General features: G+C 42.2%; 1 protein-coding gene across 2 annotated transcripts in view; it reads right to left on the bottom strand.

Annotated features, from left to right (window-relative positions):
* Positions 1-20,366, bottom strand: part of IGF1R (insulin like growth factor 1 receptor) — a 304,390-nt gene that overhangs the window by 158,510 nt on the left and 125,514 nt on the right. Inside the window, exon 1 of one of the 2 annotated variants that reach the window (XM_047086605.1) lies at positions 1,637-1,744. The exons of the other annotated variant lie outside the window; for it this stretch is intronic. Coding sequence (XP_046942561.1) covers positions 1,637-1,703 — 67 coding nt within the window. The 5' untranslated portion in view covers positions 1,704-1,744. Of the gene's footprint in view, positions 1-1,636; positions 1,745-20,366 lie in introns of those variants that run through there. 2 annotated transcript variants of the gene reach the window in all.

The raw sequence follows: 20,366 nt of genomic DNA, 5'->3' as shown, positions 1-20,366 counted from the left end.
GGGGGACCATCTCAGTCACCCCAGAGAAAAAGTGGAAGCAAACTCACCCACCCAAGACACTCCAGGACTGTGGCTTTGAGAGACAGGTCCCCTCTCGGGACTCCAACAGGATTCGTAAGTGAGAGTGTTCAAACAAATCCAGTGTGAACACACATTCCGCAAACATTTACTGAAGCTTTGGTAACTGACGCTCTGTCTAGGTGCTTAGGAGACAATCGTAAGGAAAACAAGAAAGATAAGATACCTGCCCTTGTTATGCTCGTCAGTGTGTGTGTGTGTGTGTGTGTGTGGCCGGGGTTGGGGGTGGTAAGGGGAGACAGAGAGAGAAAATATACAAAAGACCTAATTATTAAGTAAGTAAGATCATATGTTAGAACATAAGTGGGGAAATCCAGATTGAAATCACCAGTTACCAGTGATGAGATCCCAGCAGCTAAGACCACGGAAGTGAAGACACAGTAGAGAAGTTATACTATTTGACGGACAAAAGTGTGCACATTACAATGTAAATTGCAGGATCACGCTATCTGTGTCCCTTCTGTTCCCCCAAGGATTCTCAGCTGAAGAGGGGTGCCTGGCACAGGTCAGAAATTCAGCACGCTTTTACTGAAGAAGTGAAATGCTTGCCCAGCAAGGTCCTGCTTCCGCAATATCCCTGGCAGGTGACTCTCTGGATAGGACTGGAATTTTTCCAAAGGTGAGCAGCTGGGGCTTTTACAACAAACCCCAAGCAAAACCACCTCCCCCCCGCCCCCCACCCCCCCGCCTATACACACATTCTCCTCCAGGCACCTTTACAGTACTCCTGACCCGCTGAGGGTCACAAAGGTCTACTCGAATCAGCCAGCACACTCGGTGATCCCGCCCTTGCGAGCACAGCACCTAACATGATGTCTGGTCACAGAGTTCACGTCTCCTGTTGGCCACTCTCCTCCTACAGAGACACCTCCCTCTGTGCTCGGCATGCTCATGGAGCAGGGCCGTGCTGAGCACTGATCCAGCTGCTGGGATACCCAATGGAGCACAGCCTGTCCACAGGGCAGCAAACTTGAGAGGTGCAGTATCTTCAGTATTTTAGATATTCCAGAAGTACCTTATAAACCTCAATGCCGAGCTGGTTATTTTATTTGCCAAAAGTAATTTAAGTAGGTGTTTTTGTATTATTTAGGAAGAAAATGTGGACAATACAAAGAAAGGGGTTACCCCAAATATCTGGCATGTTCCATCTGGAAGAAACGGTTATAAGAAATAGCATATGTAAAATGTGCTTCTTAAAGTTTCTTCATTAATTGAAGAAGCACATAATGCTAACATAATAATCTGTATATCATTAAATATTTAATTTACTAATATATGTTCATATGTTTTTTAAGACGTAAAATACACGATTATTTAACCAAGCCTAGAGGACAAAGTAAAAATACGGCGGTACGTGAGTTAAAGGGAGTTTCAATGAGTCCTCCCCTTCCCACTGTCTTTCACCTGCTTTTCTAAACTTTGGTTAAATATAAACTTACCTTATAGCTATTCCCTAAATAATTTACAACTGCTATCATATTCAGTTTTTTTTCCCACTTACTTTATCTGTGGACTTGAGGGTTAAGTGTTATTACTTTTCACATAATTTAGTGCTTACCCGTCAGCAGATCCAGATTCTTCCTTAAGCTGACCCACAGTGAGGTTAAGGTCAAGGAAAGATTCATGACTTCTGGTCCAAACTGATAGCAACACGAACATATAAACAGTCAGGTCGTGGCTTGGAAGGGAAGGGAGAAGGTCAAAGATTACACAGTACGTCGTATACTGACGTCTATAAAACAAGGTTGAACACTCAGGGTTGACGTGGTGAGGGGTCAAGAGGAGGGGGAAGTCTTGCTTCAAAGACATACTAAAACCATCTCCTGATGAGAGTTTGTAGTCAATCAAGATCACTTGGTGTTTTAAGGGTCTCCCAGACTACTGTAAATGAAGGGCTCTGAAATTATTCCATTGTGAAACCCATGACTGATTTTGTCACAAATGATAGCAAATGTTAGTAGAGAAGTTTGTGGTCACTGTATGTGAAGGACAGGGTTTGTGTATGTGTGTTGGAGAACATTCCTTGGGAAACAGAACTTTTCAGAGACACATCAGAATGCCTCTAATGGAGCCGGTCTGTTTACTGATTGATTTCCAAGACCGTTTTGTAAATAAAAACAGTAACCGGCCCATCCTGGAGAACCATTAGGCTGTTAACAGAGCTGTGTGGGAGGTATGGCCTTTGCCCTCTATCTCTGCTCTTTCCCTCCTCACACATAATCAATCTGAGCACCACCGCAGATAACATCTGCTCTCCGATACAGAATGTATCCTATATACCCATCCATTTTTAGGGAAAATCATCTCAGACAGCTGGCATGAAATCAATGTCCACCTGAAAAGTACCTCTGAGAGCCATCTAATAAAATCCAAAACTACGGCCATGAATCCAAAACTACAGAAGTCCAGGCTGGTTTCTCTAAATAAGCCAGAGAGAAATATTCGGTGTGTGACATTTTATAAACCCACAGCTGTTGAACGACGTTGTTCGGTTACAAAGCTGAACCCACGGAAGACTGGCATTTTCACAAGAGCATTTCCTTTCTGGACGGGAATGCATAGGATGCTTGTCATGGCCATTACCTAAGTACTGAGACTGGGTAATTAACTCACCATTGTGCACCTCGCTCAGTTCAGAAACCAAACTTTTACACCTGAAATCACCTTCCTTTCATGACCTTTTGCAGAAGTGAAGCTATTTAAAATCCTAGCAAAAAAATAAACATGCACGTTTTTCTGAACACTCCAGACTTATGGGTTCCAAAGATTCCAGGGTGTTCCCTCATTAGGATAGAGTTACATCTTTGCTGAAATAAAAGTTCTTAATGTAGCCTTTTGTGGGGCACCTGGGTGGCTCAGTCGGTTAAGCGTCTGACTTTGGCTCAGGTCGTGATCTAACCGCTCATGAGTTGGAGCCCTGCGTCAGGCTATGTGCTGACGGCTCAGAGCCTGGAACCTGCTTCGGATTCTGTGTCCCCCTCCCTCTCTGCCCCTCCCCTGCTCATGCTCTGTCTCTCGCTCTCTCTCTCAAAAATAAAGAAACATTAAAAAAAATTTTTTAAATTAGCCTTTGCCTACAGATCTCTGGATGTAAATTGTAGACTGATGTTAATGCAGTGGAAGAGTTTCGAGGCAGGGATATTTCCTTCATAAAATATTATGCATCAGAAGATGCATTCGAGGGGCGCCTGGGTGGCGCAGTCGGTTAAGCGTCCGACTTCAGCCAGGTCACAATCTCGCGTTCTGTGAGTTCGAGCCCCGCGTCAGGCTCTGGGCTGATGGCTCAGAGCCTGGAGCCTGTTTCCGATTCTGTGTCTCCCTCTCTCTCTGCCCCTCCCCCGTTCATGCTCTGTCTCTCTCTGTCCCAAAAATAAATAAACGTTGAAAAAAAAAAAAAAAGAAGATGCATTCGAAGCTCTAAATATTTAGCGAAGGATAATCTGACATATTTACTAATATTTCCATCAAAAACAACAACATCTAAACTGTCATTTCAACAGTCTAGCTTCTTATGTTTTAGCATAGAGGAGTACTGGTTTACAGTCTCTTTTCTTTTTTAAAAAGAAACGTGTAGTGACGGCCGCCGAAATCGGGAGTTACTTGAGCCTGTGACTTGAAAATCACAACTCAGCCCTATTCCTATAGTGATAAGAGTAACAGAAGCTTGTGATTCCTATAAGCTGGCTTCCCATAAGCCCTGAAACATTATAAGGCTTCCATTTTCATGACAAACGTTTGAAAATGCTGTTAAAATGGGATTCGTTTATTGACAACACAGGATTTTTTAAAGTACTCGTTTTCCTCTCCTAAAAGGAAGACGTTTTTGCTGTGTTAATGTTCACATCTGTCAGTGACTGACAACTGGATCTGTTGAGTAAACATTTATTCTTTTTGACAAAGAAACTTCACGTAACGTTAAACTCTTAATGGAATTTTAGGATGGAGTGCAAGGGAATTTGGAGTGACTTCACAAACAATAATATCTAATAGCACACACACACCCTGAAGGTTCTCTTCCAGTGGCCCCGGGGAACAGGCCAGCCTTTGTATCAGCATGGAACAGACAGGCTAGAGCTTTTCAGGAAGAAAAAAAAATCAATACAGCGATATACAATGGTAGACAAAGCTACACGTGTTTACAGAGTTTTAGCACATAGAAACATCCGGTTCAAAAGCCTGTTGAACTTGGATCGGTGTTGGGACTCTCACAGGAAGCAACCCCCGACAAAATATCAACTCTTATGGAACAAGAAAAAAATTCTTTTGTTTAGACACAGACTATCAGTACAAAATATTCAAAACCTTTCTTGAAAGAAAAAGTAAATTCAAGGAAATATCTAATCACTAAGAGGAATGATGACTGTTTAAAACTTGGGCCTTGGGAGTTTGGCCTTGCACCTGTCTCCACCAAAGGAGATTAAAAAAAAAAAAAAAAAAAAGACTGAGTTATAGTGTAAAATACATACACACACACACACACACACACACACACACACATATGAAAGAGCCCATAATCTGCACCAGCCATAATGATCTTGGTATGGTAACCTGGGTAATATCTACCCACCAGAATTTAGCCTTTGATGAAAATGGTCACACATTGATAGCTTTTGCTTTAAAAGCCTCTTTCCAAACAAATAGACATCAAATCAAAATGCACATTTTAAAATTAGAAAGGTTTTGCCAACTTGTCTTCCGTATTTCCAAAGACTGAATCTCACTCAGAAATCTCACTTGTGGATGCTCCTGTCTCTAAGATATGTGACAAGATCTCATAAATGCTCAGTTCATAGAATGATGGGTATTTGTGTGGGTACCAGGCACCTTCTCTTCTCCCTGACACTAAGCAGCTACCATGTGAAGGCTTAGATTTTACCTTCAATACATTTATACTCATTTGGAGTCTGCCAATTAAACACTCTTTTGAATCAGTAAATAAGTGCGGGAGGCCAATGCTGACAGAAGAGAGCCATCCGCCATTCACACCTTAAACCTAAATGTTAGGAAGGCAATCTGATTCAAGTGTTCTACAGAAAGGGAATGGTGGTGGGGGGGGGGGGCGAAGTAACCTTAAACCCCGAGCCAACCCTTTCTACTTCACTCCCTGCTAGATGAGGATCTAAGTCTAGATTAGGTACTGGGAGTATTAGAGCAGATTTTCTACTCTGCCAACATCCCTCTTTTCCTTCTTCTGCTTCTCCCCCTCCGAACTATCCCACTGAAACTTTCTATTTGTGTTTGTGTAAAATAGCAGGAACCTGCAATGTGCTATGCTACCTTCTCTTTGTGCACCATTTCCATGCAACACAATAAATTACTGTGCATTATCATTAACCGTATCGCATGTGCCTGTGAATTTTAACTCATTCTAGCACTATAATTCTGTTCACTAAGATACACCCAGCCTTTCCCCGTCACACAGCATTTTCTTCAACTTACAAACTAAAATGGAATCAGATATAATATGTGGTCTTCTGTGACTTGGCTTCTTTCACTTGGCATATTGTTTCCAAGATTCACCCATACGTTTTACTTTTCATCAGATGGCAAAGGATCTTGTCCATCTGTGATACTAGGACTTTGGGTTGGAAAACTGTCCTGTTTCAGACCACAAGTGGTTACACGGTAGGTGGTCACAGACAGGGATGTTAATCTGTTTGAATAGTTCACTAATCTTCTTGGCTTCCTGCTTTTACGAGTAAAATTTAACACGAAAAAAAAGTAAACCTCCTAGCAAGTTTAATAGTCAGTAATAATGAATTAAAATACATTGTTAGAGGAAAAGACACAAAACAAGTTAGTTGTTGCTTCTTTAAGTCTTTTGAGATACCAGAGTAACATTTGTTGCATTTGATAAACAACATAACAGCTTATAACAAAAGCAACCACACCCAGAAGGCCTTCCTGGCACCATAAGAATATGATTTAAGGACTAAAAGAATGTGTTGTAACGTTATTAGTCAACAGTTCATTAGGCATTAAGTAATTTCTAATCAAGAACCCATCATCATTGAACCATCTGAATGTGAACTTGCTGCTACAAAACTTTCACAAAAGTTCTGGAAAAAGCTTCAGTCTAATGAAGGCTGAGGAATGGTTTTACTTTGCATGCAGTCAGAGTTATCTGACTAGGGGACATCAAAAAATATAAAAAAGAAGGGGCGCCTGGGTGGCTCAGTTGGTTAAGCATCCGACTTCAGCTGAAGTCATGATCTCACGGTTCTTGAGTTCCAGCCCCACGTCAGGCTCTGTGTTGACAGCTCAGAGCCTGGAGCCTGCTTCCGATTCTGTGTCTCCCTCTCTCTCTGCCCCTCCCCTGTTCACGCGCTCTCTCTCTCTCAAAAATAAATAAGCATTAAAAATATATAAAAAAAGAAAATAAGGGGTGTCTGACTGGCTCAGTCAGTAGAGCACATGACTCTTAATCTCATGGTCATGAATTCAAGCCCCACCTGGGCGTGGAGACTACTTTAAAAAAAGGGAGGGAGGTGAGGTAAAAAAAAAAAAAAAAAGAAAATGATTCTTTTTCTTCATGTTTACCAATATCCTTTTCTGCTTTTAAGCGTTACAAAGTAAGTGAGTTGAATACACATACTTAGGGAAGTAAGTGAAAACTCCATCATTTGATTAGCCTGACTACATAATTCAACAAGGAATGAAAAAAAATAGGTTTTATATGATGGTAGGAGTTTTATATTTGGGTTTAATGCTGCTAAATAGTTTTTTCTCCTTACCTCTGCAAGGGGAAGAAGTTAACGCTTCTCCGCTTTTATATACGCCCTCATAGCCCAAGACAGAAAGGTCCTACAGGGGGAAGAGACCAGGGAGACTAGAGGCTTTGCTGGGCCGATGAAAACAGCAAGGCCCAGAGGCTCTAGACTCCAGGACCAGCCTTCTTCCCAGGTCTCTGGACTCTGCCATACTGTTCCACCCCCTGCACCACGGCCCCTTTGCAAGGTGCAAAATGGATTTGAGACAAGCTTCCTCAGATATGCTTCTCGTGTCAGGATGCCTTCTGTGCAGGTCTGTCAAGGCCCTATGGAGAGGTGTCACCTTGAAGGACAGAGGGAGAAATGATCCTTGAGGCTCCTTCTCATGCTTCTTTTAAACAAAAGGACTGATGACCTTTCTAGGCAAGGACACAGCTCACCCACGTGCCCCCTTCACTTTATATTTTTCACCCCCTGGTACTCAGGCCCACAGCACTGCACCACACATGATGCTCCAAGATGCCAGATCTGCTGGGCCACCTGGAACCCCAACCAGGCACGATGCCCCCTGCACTGCCGAAGCTTTCTGCTTCTGTCACCTGTCCCAGCGCCTGCCCCAACCCAGGTGGAACACAGCCACCTGTTCTGTCACAGAGCCTCCTCAGGGGGCCAAGTCTCAGAACGCAAGCCACAGAAACTCAACAGTTAATACGCATTCCCTCTGGCTAAGTCACAGATATTAAATGTTGGCAGATGGAGTATACCCAAAGCAAATCGGGGCTATTTTCAGTGTCTGAACTTTCTTTTTCCTCTGGGCCCCAGGAGCCCCTACTCTGATCATCTCCCTCCAGAACGACCTCCTCCCCCACCCCCCCCCCACCCCCCCCCGCAAAGCAGACAACACTCCTAGGGCATGAAAGAGCCCGGGGGTTACCCACCCTGGTCACAGGATTTAAGAACACATGCCCTGTAGAGCCTGGTTTATTTGTTCTTTATTAAACTGTAAGATCACCATCCAATTTGTAAAGCCCCTCCTCCATAGAAAAGGTTCAATGGCATCATTTTAGAGGCCCACTTCAAAAGTCACAGTTGCATGTAAATTACATTTGAGAAACATGTCACCTTCTTTGTAAGGCATGGAATTGTTAATATTCAAATGGGAGAACAAGGCCTCCTCCAAGGAGAGGACTAGAAGTCAGGAGCAGGGAAGTGGTGGGCAGAGGAAGGGGGGAAGAGATGTCAATCACAGAATCTGGAATTGTGACACCTGGTTTCCTGAGAAATACACTATATATACATAATGAAAATGATCATGGTATAAATTAAGATTATGGTTTTCTGCCTTAAAAAAAAAAAAAAGGCTGGCCAGCCGACATCGACCTTATCACCCCCATGGTTCCAAGTGGAAAAAAGCGTCACAGACGCAATTGTACAGCTTAGAACAATGCGTTCTTGTAAACAGCGCGAGGGTTTTTTTTTTTTTTCTCTCAAAGATAAATAAAGAAGGCATAACCTAGAAATAATATAACTACTTACGCACAACGAAAAAAGTTGGCAGTCGTGATCGGAGGTAGCCTTAAGGGTTTGCTTGTTTGTCTTTCCATTTTACAGAAAGGTAAATGAATAGGAAAGTGACCTGGAAAAAGTAAGCTACGAGCTCACGTGTTCACCTTGATCGCCGCCGCGGTCTTCCTTCCGAAATGTAGAAGGCAAAAAGCAAGCAAGCAAGCAAGGAGCCACTGTAAGACTAATTTCTAAGTTAAGAGCTAGAAAAAAATAATATTTAACTGATTACTGAGCACAAAAATTCTTTAATTGCTTTAATCAACTCAACTGCCAGTGGTAACTGCTAAGAAACCACAGACCGTAAACACGAAGCCTACTGCCTTGCCCTGAACCTTGAAGATATCAAGCCAGGAAAGGGGAAAGGGGGAGAGAGAAAATGAGTCTTCTGCAAAGATTACTGGGGCTGCTTCCGTCCAGCCCCCACCCGGAGCTGGATGGCCTACCTACCGGAGTGCAGGGAAGAGGACAGTCCCTCCCCACCCTCCCCAAGCTGTCAGGGCTCCCTGCCACGGGAGCATCCTCAGGGAGCCCCGGGTGAGGCCGCGCGGTAAACAAACGGTTTGCAGAGTTACACAAACTGCAAAGCCGACATCATTAGGTACATGCAACCAGGGAGAAGATGTCTCTGCAGAGAGAGACCTGCGTTAGATAAATACCTGAGAAATCCTTTAATGGAAGGGATGTACATTACGTGTAAGCAGACACTAGCACCTCCGAGGAAAAGCACGTAGAGTGTGACAGGGCCCAGAGAACAGGAAGAGAGACCATGATGTGGAAGACAATGGAACTTCCCTCTGACCTTTCACTGGCCCCAGCTCCTGACTCAGGGACTGTCCCTCCAGGAAAAATGCCTGTGCCTCCGCATCTAACATCTTCCAGGTCCTCAACATTCCTCTGAACCCTGGGAGGAGAGCAGCCACGGAATCCACGCCGGTGGGCACGTTCCTTTCTGATTTTGGAAGTGGCATACAATCTGATGCTTTCAGATTAAGATGTGTCCATTCGGAGGGGGGATCAAACATTTGTTCCACACAAAGCCCCTTGATGCAGCAAGGGTGTGGGCAGGCCACCCCAGCATTCTTCACTAATGTATAGCCATCACCAATCCCATTACCAAAAAGAAAACACCTCGGAAGGAAAAAAAATACCCTAGCCATCAGCGGACTGTGACCTGAGGATACAGAGGCTAATCTGTCATGAAGCCCAGTGTGCAAACTGAGAACCCCACTGTCCCTCACAAAGATGCAGCCCTGAGAATCATTCCTGTTTTTCTTTGGCCTCCTTCTGGCCTCATCAAATTACATGTTCTCGCGCCACAAATGGCCTCCAGGCACATGTACAAAAAAGTACACGGAGCCTATTCAAAAAGCAGAGATATGCCCTTACCAGAGAGTACTAGCTGAGTATTCTAATTCTTTCCTCCTGAGCTGAGCATACCAGATGTACCTGGGGTAAAGGTGAGTGGTCATCTTTTTCAGGATCAACAGATAGAGTGTATTTGATATCTACCCTCTAAGGGTTCAAGGGTTCCACTAAAGGTGTGTGTGGGCGGTGGGGAGGGGGGGACTACTTAACTATATAAGCTTTGAATTTGGATTGTGAAAGGCAAACCTTTCTAGCCATTTTGCATTTGCTCATACTCCTTCACCTTCTCTTGGATTTAGTCAACCTGAAAATTTCACAATTTTGAGGTGGGTGGTTTTGGGAGCAATAGTATTTGCATTTGTTTGAGGGTGTTTTATTTGGGAGCACCGAGGGGGCACTTTCTACCCAAGCCATGTCAGGTCAGCAAGGAGTGGTGAGGACAGTGACTTAATTCTGCTCTGCAAGCCAGACAGATGAAGGAAAGGACAGAAAATGGGAGACAGACCTGTGTATCCACATCAAGCTGGAGTCCCCTTGCTGAGGAGCTGGGACAAGGAAACCCTACGCAGGTCCCTCCACCCCCAGGTCTCATGACCACGTACTAACGGGTGCTGACGGATCCCGGGCACTCTTGTGGATATTTAAACCACACTGCAGGCTTAGGGAATGTCATCAACAACCAGAAATAGTGCCATTTCAATCCAGAACCCAGGCTCTGAGCAACCCTCAAGTGGGTGAGAAAGGTAAGGAATGCTCCAGGCAGGATCAGTTCTCCATGACTTAGGAAAAGATTAGGAGGGCAACAAAAGCAGGGAGAGAGGTCACATTTCAGAAGTGACTCTCACGGCCCATCTCTCAGACCTTCGATGGTGCAGGCACTTGCTTGATCATCTGGTGACCGGGGAAATGGCCTGGTTCCTGGCCGGAGAACAACGTCCTTCCCCAAACCATTCTAAACTGGCCCTAGGAGTGGATATATACACACAAATCTGGATTATTTTTCCCCAACACAAATAAGAGAGAGAGTTTTGTGGTTTTTTTTACCATATTAAAAAGGGGCGCCTGGGTGGCTCAGTCAGTTAAGCATCCAACTTTGGCTCAGGTTATAATCTCAGGGTCCGTGAGTTCGAGCTCTGTGTCGGGCTCTCTGCTGACAGCTCAGACCCTGGAGACTGCTTCAGATTCTGTGTCTCCCTCTCTCTCTGACCCTCCCCCACTCATGTTCTGTCTCTCTCCATCTCTCAGAAATGAGTAAACATTAAAAAAATTAAAAAAAAAAATAGTCGCCATGGAGATCACCCATGTTCTCAGGTCCCACACACTAAGACCAAGGTGCTTGCCTTCAGTGAGCACCTTTCTTTCAAGATCTGTTCAGAAAGGTTGAGAGGTATAAAAAAGATGTTTAACTCTATGGCTAACAAACCACAGAGTAAGAACTATTTGCAACAATGACAATCATTCTCAGTCTTGTCAGATGAGCCAAGGAAACCATGTTGCACCTTCAAGATGCCCTCACCTGGCTCTGTTCTCCTCGCCTTAAACTGGTGTTACCTGGACAGGGCTGCAATGAATAAGACCTCGAGTTAGGTCACGTGCTAAAAAATCTAACACTCATCCATACACCTCAGCAACATGCTTCGGATGCCTGCTTAAGGAGGCTGTACTTGCCGAGGCCTACAAGTGCTTGGGATTTCTGGGGCAACCCTGGACCATGCACAGTGACCGAAGAGTAAGAGAACTAGGGTAAATTGAAAAACCAGCCATGATTAGATTAGGCAGCCAACCCACACGTCAGTACACCCAGCCCAGCGACTGGTCACGGAGGTGCGCTTTATTTGAAGGAAACCCAATGCCCAGATTCCAGATTTACCATAAAGATCCATTATTGGCCATCTCATATGGTCAGATCTCCTGCCTCTTTCCCTTCCTGCCTGGGGCACAGATCATGCCAGCAGAAGGGAAATCAACACAGGTTGCTGAATATTAACGTTAATAGTATAACGTAGCAGGCTAGACTGCTTTACTCACATTATCTAATTCAATCCTCAAAATACCTTGAAAGGCATTTATTTATTCCCATAGTACTGACGAGGTCTCCAGTCAAGCTCTGTAAAAGCCCTTGGAGCTACAAAGTCTGTTGGATCCCAAACCCCTATAGGACTGATTAACACCATCTCCTATAATTAGTATCCAAATGTACAATTTGCCACCCTTTCCCTGTAAGGACATTATTTTGAACTCTGGATTACCTAGCACTGAAATCTGTGACTATATTCTAGTTGTGCTATTACCTGATGTTCCCAAATTCAGGGCACACACACAACTTTCATGTGCTGCTGTGGAATAGGAAACTGTAACATCTGACAGAAAGAAGGATGAAGAAACTCACAGTTCAAAAAGAATCTGCAAGTACCTGCCTGGGTACATTCAATTCTTGCTACAAAGTAGATATACAGTGTACTGTTTCCAAAAACAGCCTTTACATAAGAAAATTAGATTCAGTTCCTTGTAACAAGATGTCATGCTGATGAGTTGGAGGTTAATTACCAGAAGACAGTAACCAATCAAGGCAAATTTCAGTTGTAAAACTGGATTTTAAGATTGTAATCATAAAATTACAAGCTACCAGGAATTAGGAACTACTTACCCTGTTTAACTGCTTGCCCCTTTCCAAACACACACACACACACACACACACACACACACACGTGTGTGTGTGCGTGCGCGTGTGTTCTTTTCAGTTTAATCCAAGTCATCAAAAAACTAGACACATTATAAACTTTCAGTTTCAAATGGTAAATGTTTAGAATTATAAAAACTCAGGTAAGGATGTCTATACATTAGACCCCGAACTACAGCAGGGGATTAAGTATGAGTGAAACTAGTGTAAAAAGCTCAACAACATCATTAGTATTTTGGCCAATTCTGATCACCTAGGTTGGTACCTCATCCTGACACTGTTCTTTCTAGAAGTAAAAGGAAAAAAAAAAAAAGATTGTCACATATTCTATACTCCCAAATGGGGCAGGATTCCCCTAGGTCTCTTCTGTTTACTGCAATGAGAAGAATGCCAGATCTCTGCACCATATATAAACTAGTCCCCAAGGTGGAGAAAAACTTTTTATACCTAAAAACTGAATTTAAATGCCATACTGTTTGTGACAGACCAATCATAAAGTGTATGTGCACACAGTATGTAAATAACTTCTATCTTAGGAGGAAGGCAGGAGTTTGAGAGAGAGAGAGGTTTAAATATATATAAGCTGACTTTGTTTTTAATGTTTTTATTTATTTTTGAGGCAGAGAGAGACAGAGCATGAGCAGGGGAGGGGCAGAGAGACAGGGAGACACAGAATCTGAAGCAGGCTCCAGGCTCTGAGCTGTCAGCACAGAGCCCAACGCGGGACTCGAACTCACAGACCACGAGATCATGACCTGAGCTGAAGTCGGACGCTTAACTGACTGAGCCACCCAGGCGCCCCTATATAAGCTGACTTTGTGACAAAAGCACTTTCGGGGAAATAGCAACAGTATGCTCCACAAAATTCACCAAGTGGTTCCTCATAAAAACAACAGGAGTTTACATCACCTGAACATACAGGAACTTCTTTCGACTAGATTAAAATTAAATAACATCACAGGGTGGTAAGGCAGTTGTTGGTACTATCCAGTACAGGAAAAAGTTTTGAAACAGAACTAAACTTTATCTTTAAGAAACAGACGGTTGCATTTCAGCTTAAAGTTAAAAAAACAAACAAACATGGAAACCCTTCTTAACATCATGAACAAGGCAAGAAAGTTTCCTATCGCTGCACTTATCCAGCTACTGCAATAAGGCAAGAAAAAGAAAGGCAAGAAAAAAAGATTGGAAAGAAAGAAATAAAACTGTCCTTATTTGCAGATGGCATTGTTTATGTATAAAATCCTGAGAAATTCAGGGGCGCCTGGGTGGTTCAGTCGGTTGAGCTTCCGACCTCAGCTCAGGTCATGATCTTACGGTTTGTGGGTTCGAGCCCCGCATCGGGCTCTGTGCTGACAGCTCGGAGCCTGGAACCTGCTTTGGATTCTGCGTCCCCCTCTCTCTGCCCCTCCCCCACTCAAGCTCTGTCTTTCTCTGTCAAAAATAAACATTAAAAAAAATTTGTTTTTAATCCTAAGAAATCATCCCAAAAAACTAGTGAGTTCAACAAGTTGTATCTTCATATACTAGCAATGAACAACAACAACAACAACAACAACAACAACAAACTAAATACTTAGATATTAACTCCAACAAACATATACAGGACACGTATGTTGAAAACTACAAAATGCTCATGAAAGAATTCGAAGACGAACTAAAAGAAGCGGAGAGGCACCATATTCAAAGAATAAAAGATTCAACCTCCTCAAGATATCAATTCTCCCCGCACAACTTATATACAGATTTACTGCCATTCCTAAGCAAAATGCCAGTGTGGTATTTAAAAAAAAAAAAAAAATTTAATGTTTATTTGTTTTTGAGAGACAGAGAGAGACAGAGCACAAGTGGGGGAGGGGCAGAAAGAGAACGAGATACAGAATTTGAAGCACGCTCCAGGCTCTGAGCCGTCAGCATAGAGCCCAATGTGGGGCTCGAACCCACAAACCATGAGATCATGAGCTGAGCTGAAGCCTAGTGCTTAACCGACTGAGCCACCCAGGTGCCCTGCCAGTGTGGTATTTTAAAACGCAGACATGTTTATTCAAAAATTTACACTGAAAGACAAAGGACTATAATAGTTAAAACAATTTTGAAAAAGAAGAATGAAGTGGGAGGAATCAGTTTACCTGATTTCAAAATTTACTACTTAGTTACACTAACGAAAACTGTGTGAAACAGCAGATCAACGGAATAGACCCACACAAATTTAGGCATGACTAATTTTTGACACAGGTGCCAAAGCGATTCGATGTAGGAATGATAGCTTTAACTAAAAATGATGCTGAAGTAGACAACCCCAGGCAAACACAAAAACAAAAACACTTCAACCTAAGTCTTATGCCTAATAAAAAAATTAACTCAAAATGGCTCATGGACTTAAATAGAAAACATAACGCTATAAATCTTTTCGGAAAAAAAAAATAAAAGAAAATCTTTGGGGGCTAGCACTAGGGAGAGTTCTTAGGCTAGACATCAAAAGCATACACCATAAAAGGAAAACTGATAAAATTTCCAATTTAAATAAATAAAACTTAAACAAAATTCAATAAAACTTCAAACTTTTGCTTGGCACAAGACTTTATTAAAAAGATGAAAAGACTAGCTACAGACTGGGAGAACATGTCTATAAAACATATATCCAACAAAGGACTAGTCTCTGCAATGAAAGAGCACTGAAAATTCAAGATTAAAAAAAAAAAAACAACACAACCAGAAAATCAGCAAAAGACAAGAATAGGTGCTTCACCAATGAGGATATACAGAGAGCAAATAAACACCTGCAAAGGTGTTCAACATCATCAGCCATCAGGGAAATGCAAATTAAAACCACGATGAGATATCAGTCCATATCTATCAGAATAGGCTAAAATAAAAAACAGTGATGATACCAAATGCTGGCAAGGATGTGGAGAAGGTGGGTCATTCACACATTGCTGGTAGTTATGTAAAATGGAAAATAGTTTGGCAATTTCTTAAAAAATTAAATATGCATCTAGTATATTACCTAGCAATTGCACTCCTGGGCACTTTCCCCCGAGAAATAAAAACTGACATTCGTGCAAAAACCTATACATGAATGTTTATAGCAACTTTTTTTTTTAACAGCCCAAAACTGGAAACAATCCAGATGTTCTTCATGGGATGAACAGTTAAATAAACAGTGGTAAATCCTTACTATGGAATACTATTCAGGAATAAAAAGGAACATATAGCAGCCTGGATGAATCTGAATCTGGAAAATTAGGCTGAGGGGGAAAAAAGCCAATCCCCAAAGTTACATATTATAATTCCATTTAAAGAACATACTTAAAATGACAACATTTTAGAGATGGAGAGGAGAATACTTGTAACCCGGGTTAAGGAGGGAGCGGGGGGGGGGGGGGGAGGGAAGTGGAGTAGCTTATAAAAGGGCAATAGGAGATACCCTTGTATGAGGAAAATGTTCTGTATTTTGGTTGTACCCATGTCAATATCCTGCTTGTGATGCTGTAACACAGTTTCACAAAATATTACTATTGGGGAAAGTGTGCACGGGAGCTCTCTGTGTTATTTCTTCTAATCACATGTGAATCTACAATTATCTCAAAATAAAAAAAAATTTAATGGAAAAAGTCTTTCAACAAGTAAGTTAACTTGCAATCGTCCAGCAGCCTAGGCAGACAAACGGCTTCTTGCAAATCACATCATTTCCTGATTGATGTAGGCCGTCCAGATGTAAAACATATTCTGTCCATGCATTACCACTTCATCAAGAAGTCACAGCTCCAAAGAGGTTAATTTTTAAGCCTCTATTTAGAAATCCCATCTTTAAGCTAAATTGCATTTGTAGCAAAAGGACCATTTCAGTTATAATAGTTTAGGATTATATATTATGAAAACAATAAACTAAAGGGGTAGCTCAAAAAACAAGCAATCACAGTAATTAGCACAAAAGAATTTCTGAGCCGATTATTGAGCAACTTTCTGAAGAAACAAGACTATTTTAAACTAAAAGAATGCATACCCAAGACATGTTTGTGGCAGGGTTATTTGTAATACTAAAAAACTGAAAACAATCTAACTGCCTAATTTGGAATGATTAAAGAAATTTTGCCCATCATTCTAGCATTATGCAATGGTTAAAAATAACAAGGTAGATCCATATGGACTGATAGTGAATAAATAATAATTAAGGTAAGTTATTAAGCTGAAAAAAGGTATAGAACAATGCAAAAGAATGATCCCATTAACACTATATAGTTTAAAACTACAGATTAGAATATGTGCATACAGATTAGAATATGTGCATACATAATTAGAATATTATGTAAATGAGGGAATGTTTTCAAAGTTATTTGTAATAAAGACTTGAAGGGGAAAGGGATGGTGAATTGGATGGGTGAAGGAGGAATGGCTTTATGCTAAAGACAATGAAAAAGGTATTCTTGGGTCGCCTGGGTGGCTCAGTTGGTTAAGTATCAGACTTTGGCTCAGGTCAAGATCTCACAGTTTGTGAGTTGAAGCCCTGAGTTGGGCTCTGCACTGACAGTGCGGAGCCTGCCTGGGATTTTTTCTCTCTCCCTCTGTCTCTGCCCCTCCCCTACTTGATCTCTCTCTCTCTCTCTCTCTCTCTGTCTCAAAATAAATAAACTTTAAAAAAATATATTCTTATTGTAAGAAAAAAAACAAACCCAATCAATCACAACACATAAAAATTTAGATGTCTATCAACTCTGATTAAAATAACATGTGTTAAGGGGCAACTGGGTGGCTCAGTTGGTTAAGTGTCCAACTTCGGCTCAAGTCATGATCTCACAGCTCGTGGGTTCAAGCCCTGCATTGGACTCTCTGCTGACAGCTCAGAGCCTGGAGCCTGCTTCAGATTCTGTGTCTCCCTCTCTAACTGCCCCTCCCCCACTTGTGCACTGTCTCTCTCTCTCTCTCTCAAATACAAACAAACATTTCAAAACATTAAAAAAAATAAGATGTATTTTCCACATAATTCAACTGAGTTTAAAAAAAAAGTTACTTCCTTTCATATCATCCCCAAAAGCACAGATTCAGGTTTTAATCCAAATCTGTCACTGAATTGTTCCTTCTTTAAAAAAATTTTTTTTGAATGTTTTATTTATTTGAGAGAGAGACACACAGAATCTGAAGCAGGTACCAGGCTCCCAGCTGTCAGCACAGAGCCTGATGCGGGGCTCGAACTCACGAGCTGTGAGATCATGACCCAAGCCAAAAAGTCAGTTGCCCAACCAACTGAACCACCCAGGGACCCCTGAATTGTTCCTTTTTAAAAAGTGAGTAGATCAGGGGCTCTCAAACTCCAGTCTTTCCAGGAATCCTGTGTTTTAACAGGAAAGTTATTTGCTCCCATAGATTTGAAACATGCGGGTTAAAGCAGACACAGGAAGGGAATATAGTGATCAACCTTTCATTTGGCTAGTGCATGAAAAGATGCTCTGCGCATTTCAGAGTTTGAGAAATTCTGAACTTGACCCCCTTGCCTTTGCAATATCCCAAAGTTGTCCATATTATCCATCAAGTTGACAAAGACAGGCAAGGGACCCAACATGGCCTGTGCACCTGGCGCAATGAGAGCACGGGGCACTCTTCCACATATAAGGCACATGTGACGTGCATATGCAAATAGGAGCTGTAAAATCTGCAAGATATGCAAAATTCCAAGTGGTTTAAATATTTGCTCCACAATCTTGTTTATACTATTAATTTACCAACACATATTAAAAGCGATTAACTCATCATTTCAATTCAGAAAGGATTTGATAAACAGTAAAAATACAGCCAAGTACTACCTTACAAAAGTTCAGTGAAGTAAATCTAAGCTGAAGACCGAGAAACTGGGTTCCCACATGTTATAAGCAGAGTCTGTACCAGTTACTTGGTAGTTCTCCATAAAAGGTAAAAATCTTCTAATGGATTGAAGTATAATCTGAAGTGGAACATTAGTAATTTTCAGGGGAATTTAGTTCTAGCGAAAGTGATCAGACTAGCCCCCTACATACCAACCCCAATTTATTCCTTTTTTTCCAAAAATTTAAAAATGTGTCTCACCTGATGAATCTTCAAGATAAACTTTAGAATCACTTTATCAAAGTCCAAACAAACTGTAGAAGCAGGAAAATTGTTTTTAAATTATAAATCCATTTGGGAAAGAGTGACATTGGTAATCGTCTAGCTTTCCATCCCGGAAAAATGACATTTAACTTTATTTGAATCTTCTTTTCTGTATTTATCAGTAAGATAGTGTACATTTTCCATAAATACGTCCTGCACATGTCCTATTAGAGTTATTCCTCGTTATCTAGATTATATAATTAAAGAGAAACGCAGGGTTATTAATTCCAAATATATTAAGCAATTCAATTAAGTTATCCATCTGAACCTTAAGGGGATCCTTCAGGAGCTAACCTGCCTGAATGAATTGTGAGGAATGATTTGTAATTAGCATGTTAATTTCACCTGTAAATAGGAAATTATGAAACTCTTCAAGGTACTTAAAAGAGTTCTATCAAGTAGGCTCCATATTCACCTTACAGTCTTATTTACTGGATTAACTTACACTATCCAGAATTATTAAATCTGATAATACGTTGCAGAAACACCTAGAATAGTGTCCGACACACCAAGATAGATATTCAGTAAATATGAGTGTTTTGCTGCTGTGACGTAGAGAAAAATGCCCACTGTCTCCATTCTTGGCCACCAACTTTGAATAGATGGTGTTAAAGTGTAGGAGGAGCGTCCTCTGCAAAGAGCCCACGGCACCCCCTGTCTGGAGGCTGTCCTGTGGGGAGGCAAGGCTCTCCAGAGGACAGCCCCATAAAGCTGTGTGTGCAGGTGACTCACAACAGCAGGACATCCCCAAGCCAGAGGACTCGGTGAGCCTTTTAATGATCACAACAGCCCAAGGAACTCCAGATCCCCATGCAGACATGCCCACTGAGGCCTGGAAGGAAAATTCCACCGCTCATTAACTCATCTCTGACCTTTCTTCGCTCAGGCTCTCTCTGTCCATCTCCCCCCTCTGCTCCGTCAGGACTTCCCGACAGACAGGCAGCCTGCTCACGTGTTCCCTCTACTGGAAGGAAGGCTGTCCTTCCCAGAGTTGCGGTAGCCCCAGCCTCGGCGACCATGGAGGTCTCCCTCCTCCATAAACAAGCCCGCTGCGACGTTATTGCCGCGTCGGACTCCGGAGAAAGGGCTGGTATTTTTAAAATTTTTTTTTTCAACGTTTATTTATTTTTGGGACAGAGAGAGACAGAGCATGAACGGGGGAGGGGCAGAGAGAGAGGGAGACACAGAATCGGAAACAGGCTCCAGGCTCCGAGCCATCAGCCCAGAGCCTGACGCGGGGCTCGAACTCACGGACCGCGAGATCGTGACCTGGCTGAAGTCTGACGCTTAACCGACTGCGCCACCCAGGCGCCCCGGGCTGGTATTTTTAAATGAGAGTTCCGCATCAGGCAAGAGTGGGAGATGTGTCGCTCAAGGGGATAAAATCTCAGAGTGGTTACCTGACACTTACAAAGTCGTCAAGGCCTCTGACTAGCTGTGTCACTAGAGCAACGTACTTCAACCTCTCCCTGGCTCAGTTTCTTCATCTGTAAAATGGGCGTGGCCATAACGTACCTAATGAGGTTGAGGGTTAAAGAAATTAATATTTTTGAAGCGCTTGTGTTGGTACCTAGCACAGAGCAGTGCTCTGTAACTATTTCTTGAATGAATGAGATCAAGTAAGCAAAAGTCTACCCTAAACTTAAGAGGTGTTTTTTTTTTTTAAGTCAGTCAAAATTTTAAAAAGCTAAACTTTAGATCCCACCACATTTTACAGGTCATTACTAAACATGGGGTGCTGCTATCATTCACTTGTGCTGGATTACATAACACACAAAAAAACTTATTCTCCTGGGAATTTCCAGACCTCTGTAGCACAGCCAAGATACGCTGACCTTGAATAC

The sequence above is a fragment of the Lynx rufus genome, unplaced genomic scaffold (assembly GCF_022079265.1).
Source record: "Lynx rufus isolate CCGP_SWC_20201006 ecotype Redwood Valley unplaced genomic scaffold, mLynRuf1.p SCAF_21, whole genome shotgun sequence".
NCBI lineage: Eukaryota > Metazoa > Chordata > Mammalia > Carnivora > Felidae > Lynx > Lynx rufus.
The sequence above is the reverse complement of the archived record's forward strand: the minus strand, read 5'-3'. Positions and strand labels throughout refer to the sequence as shown.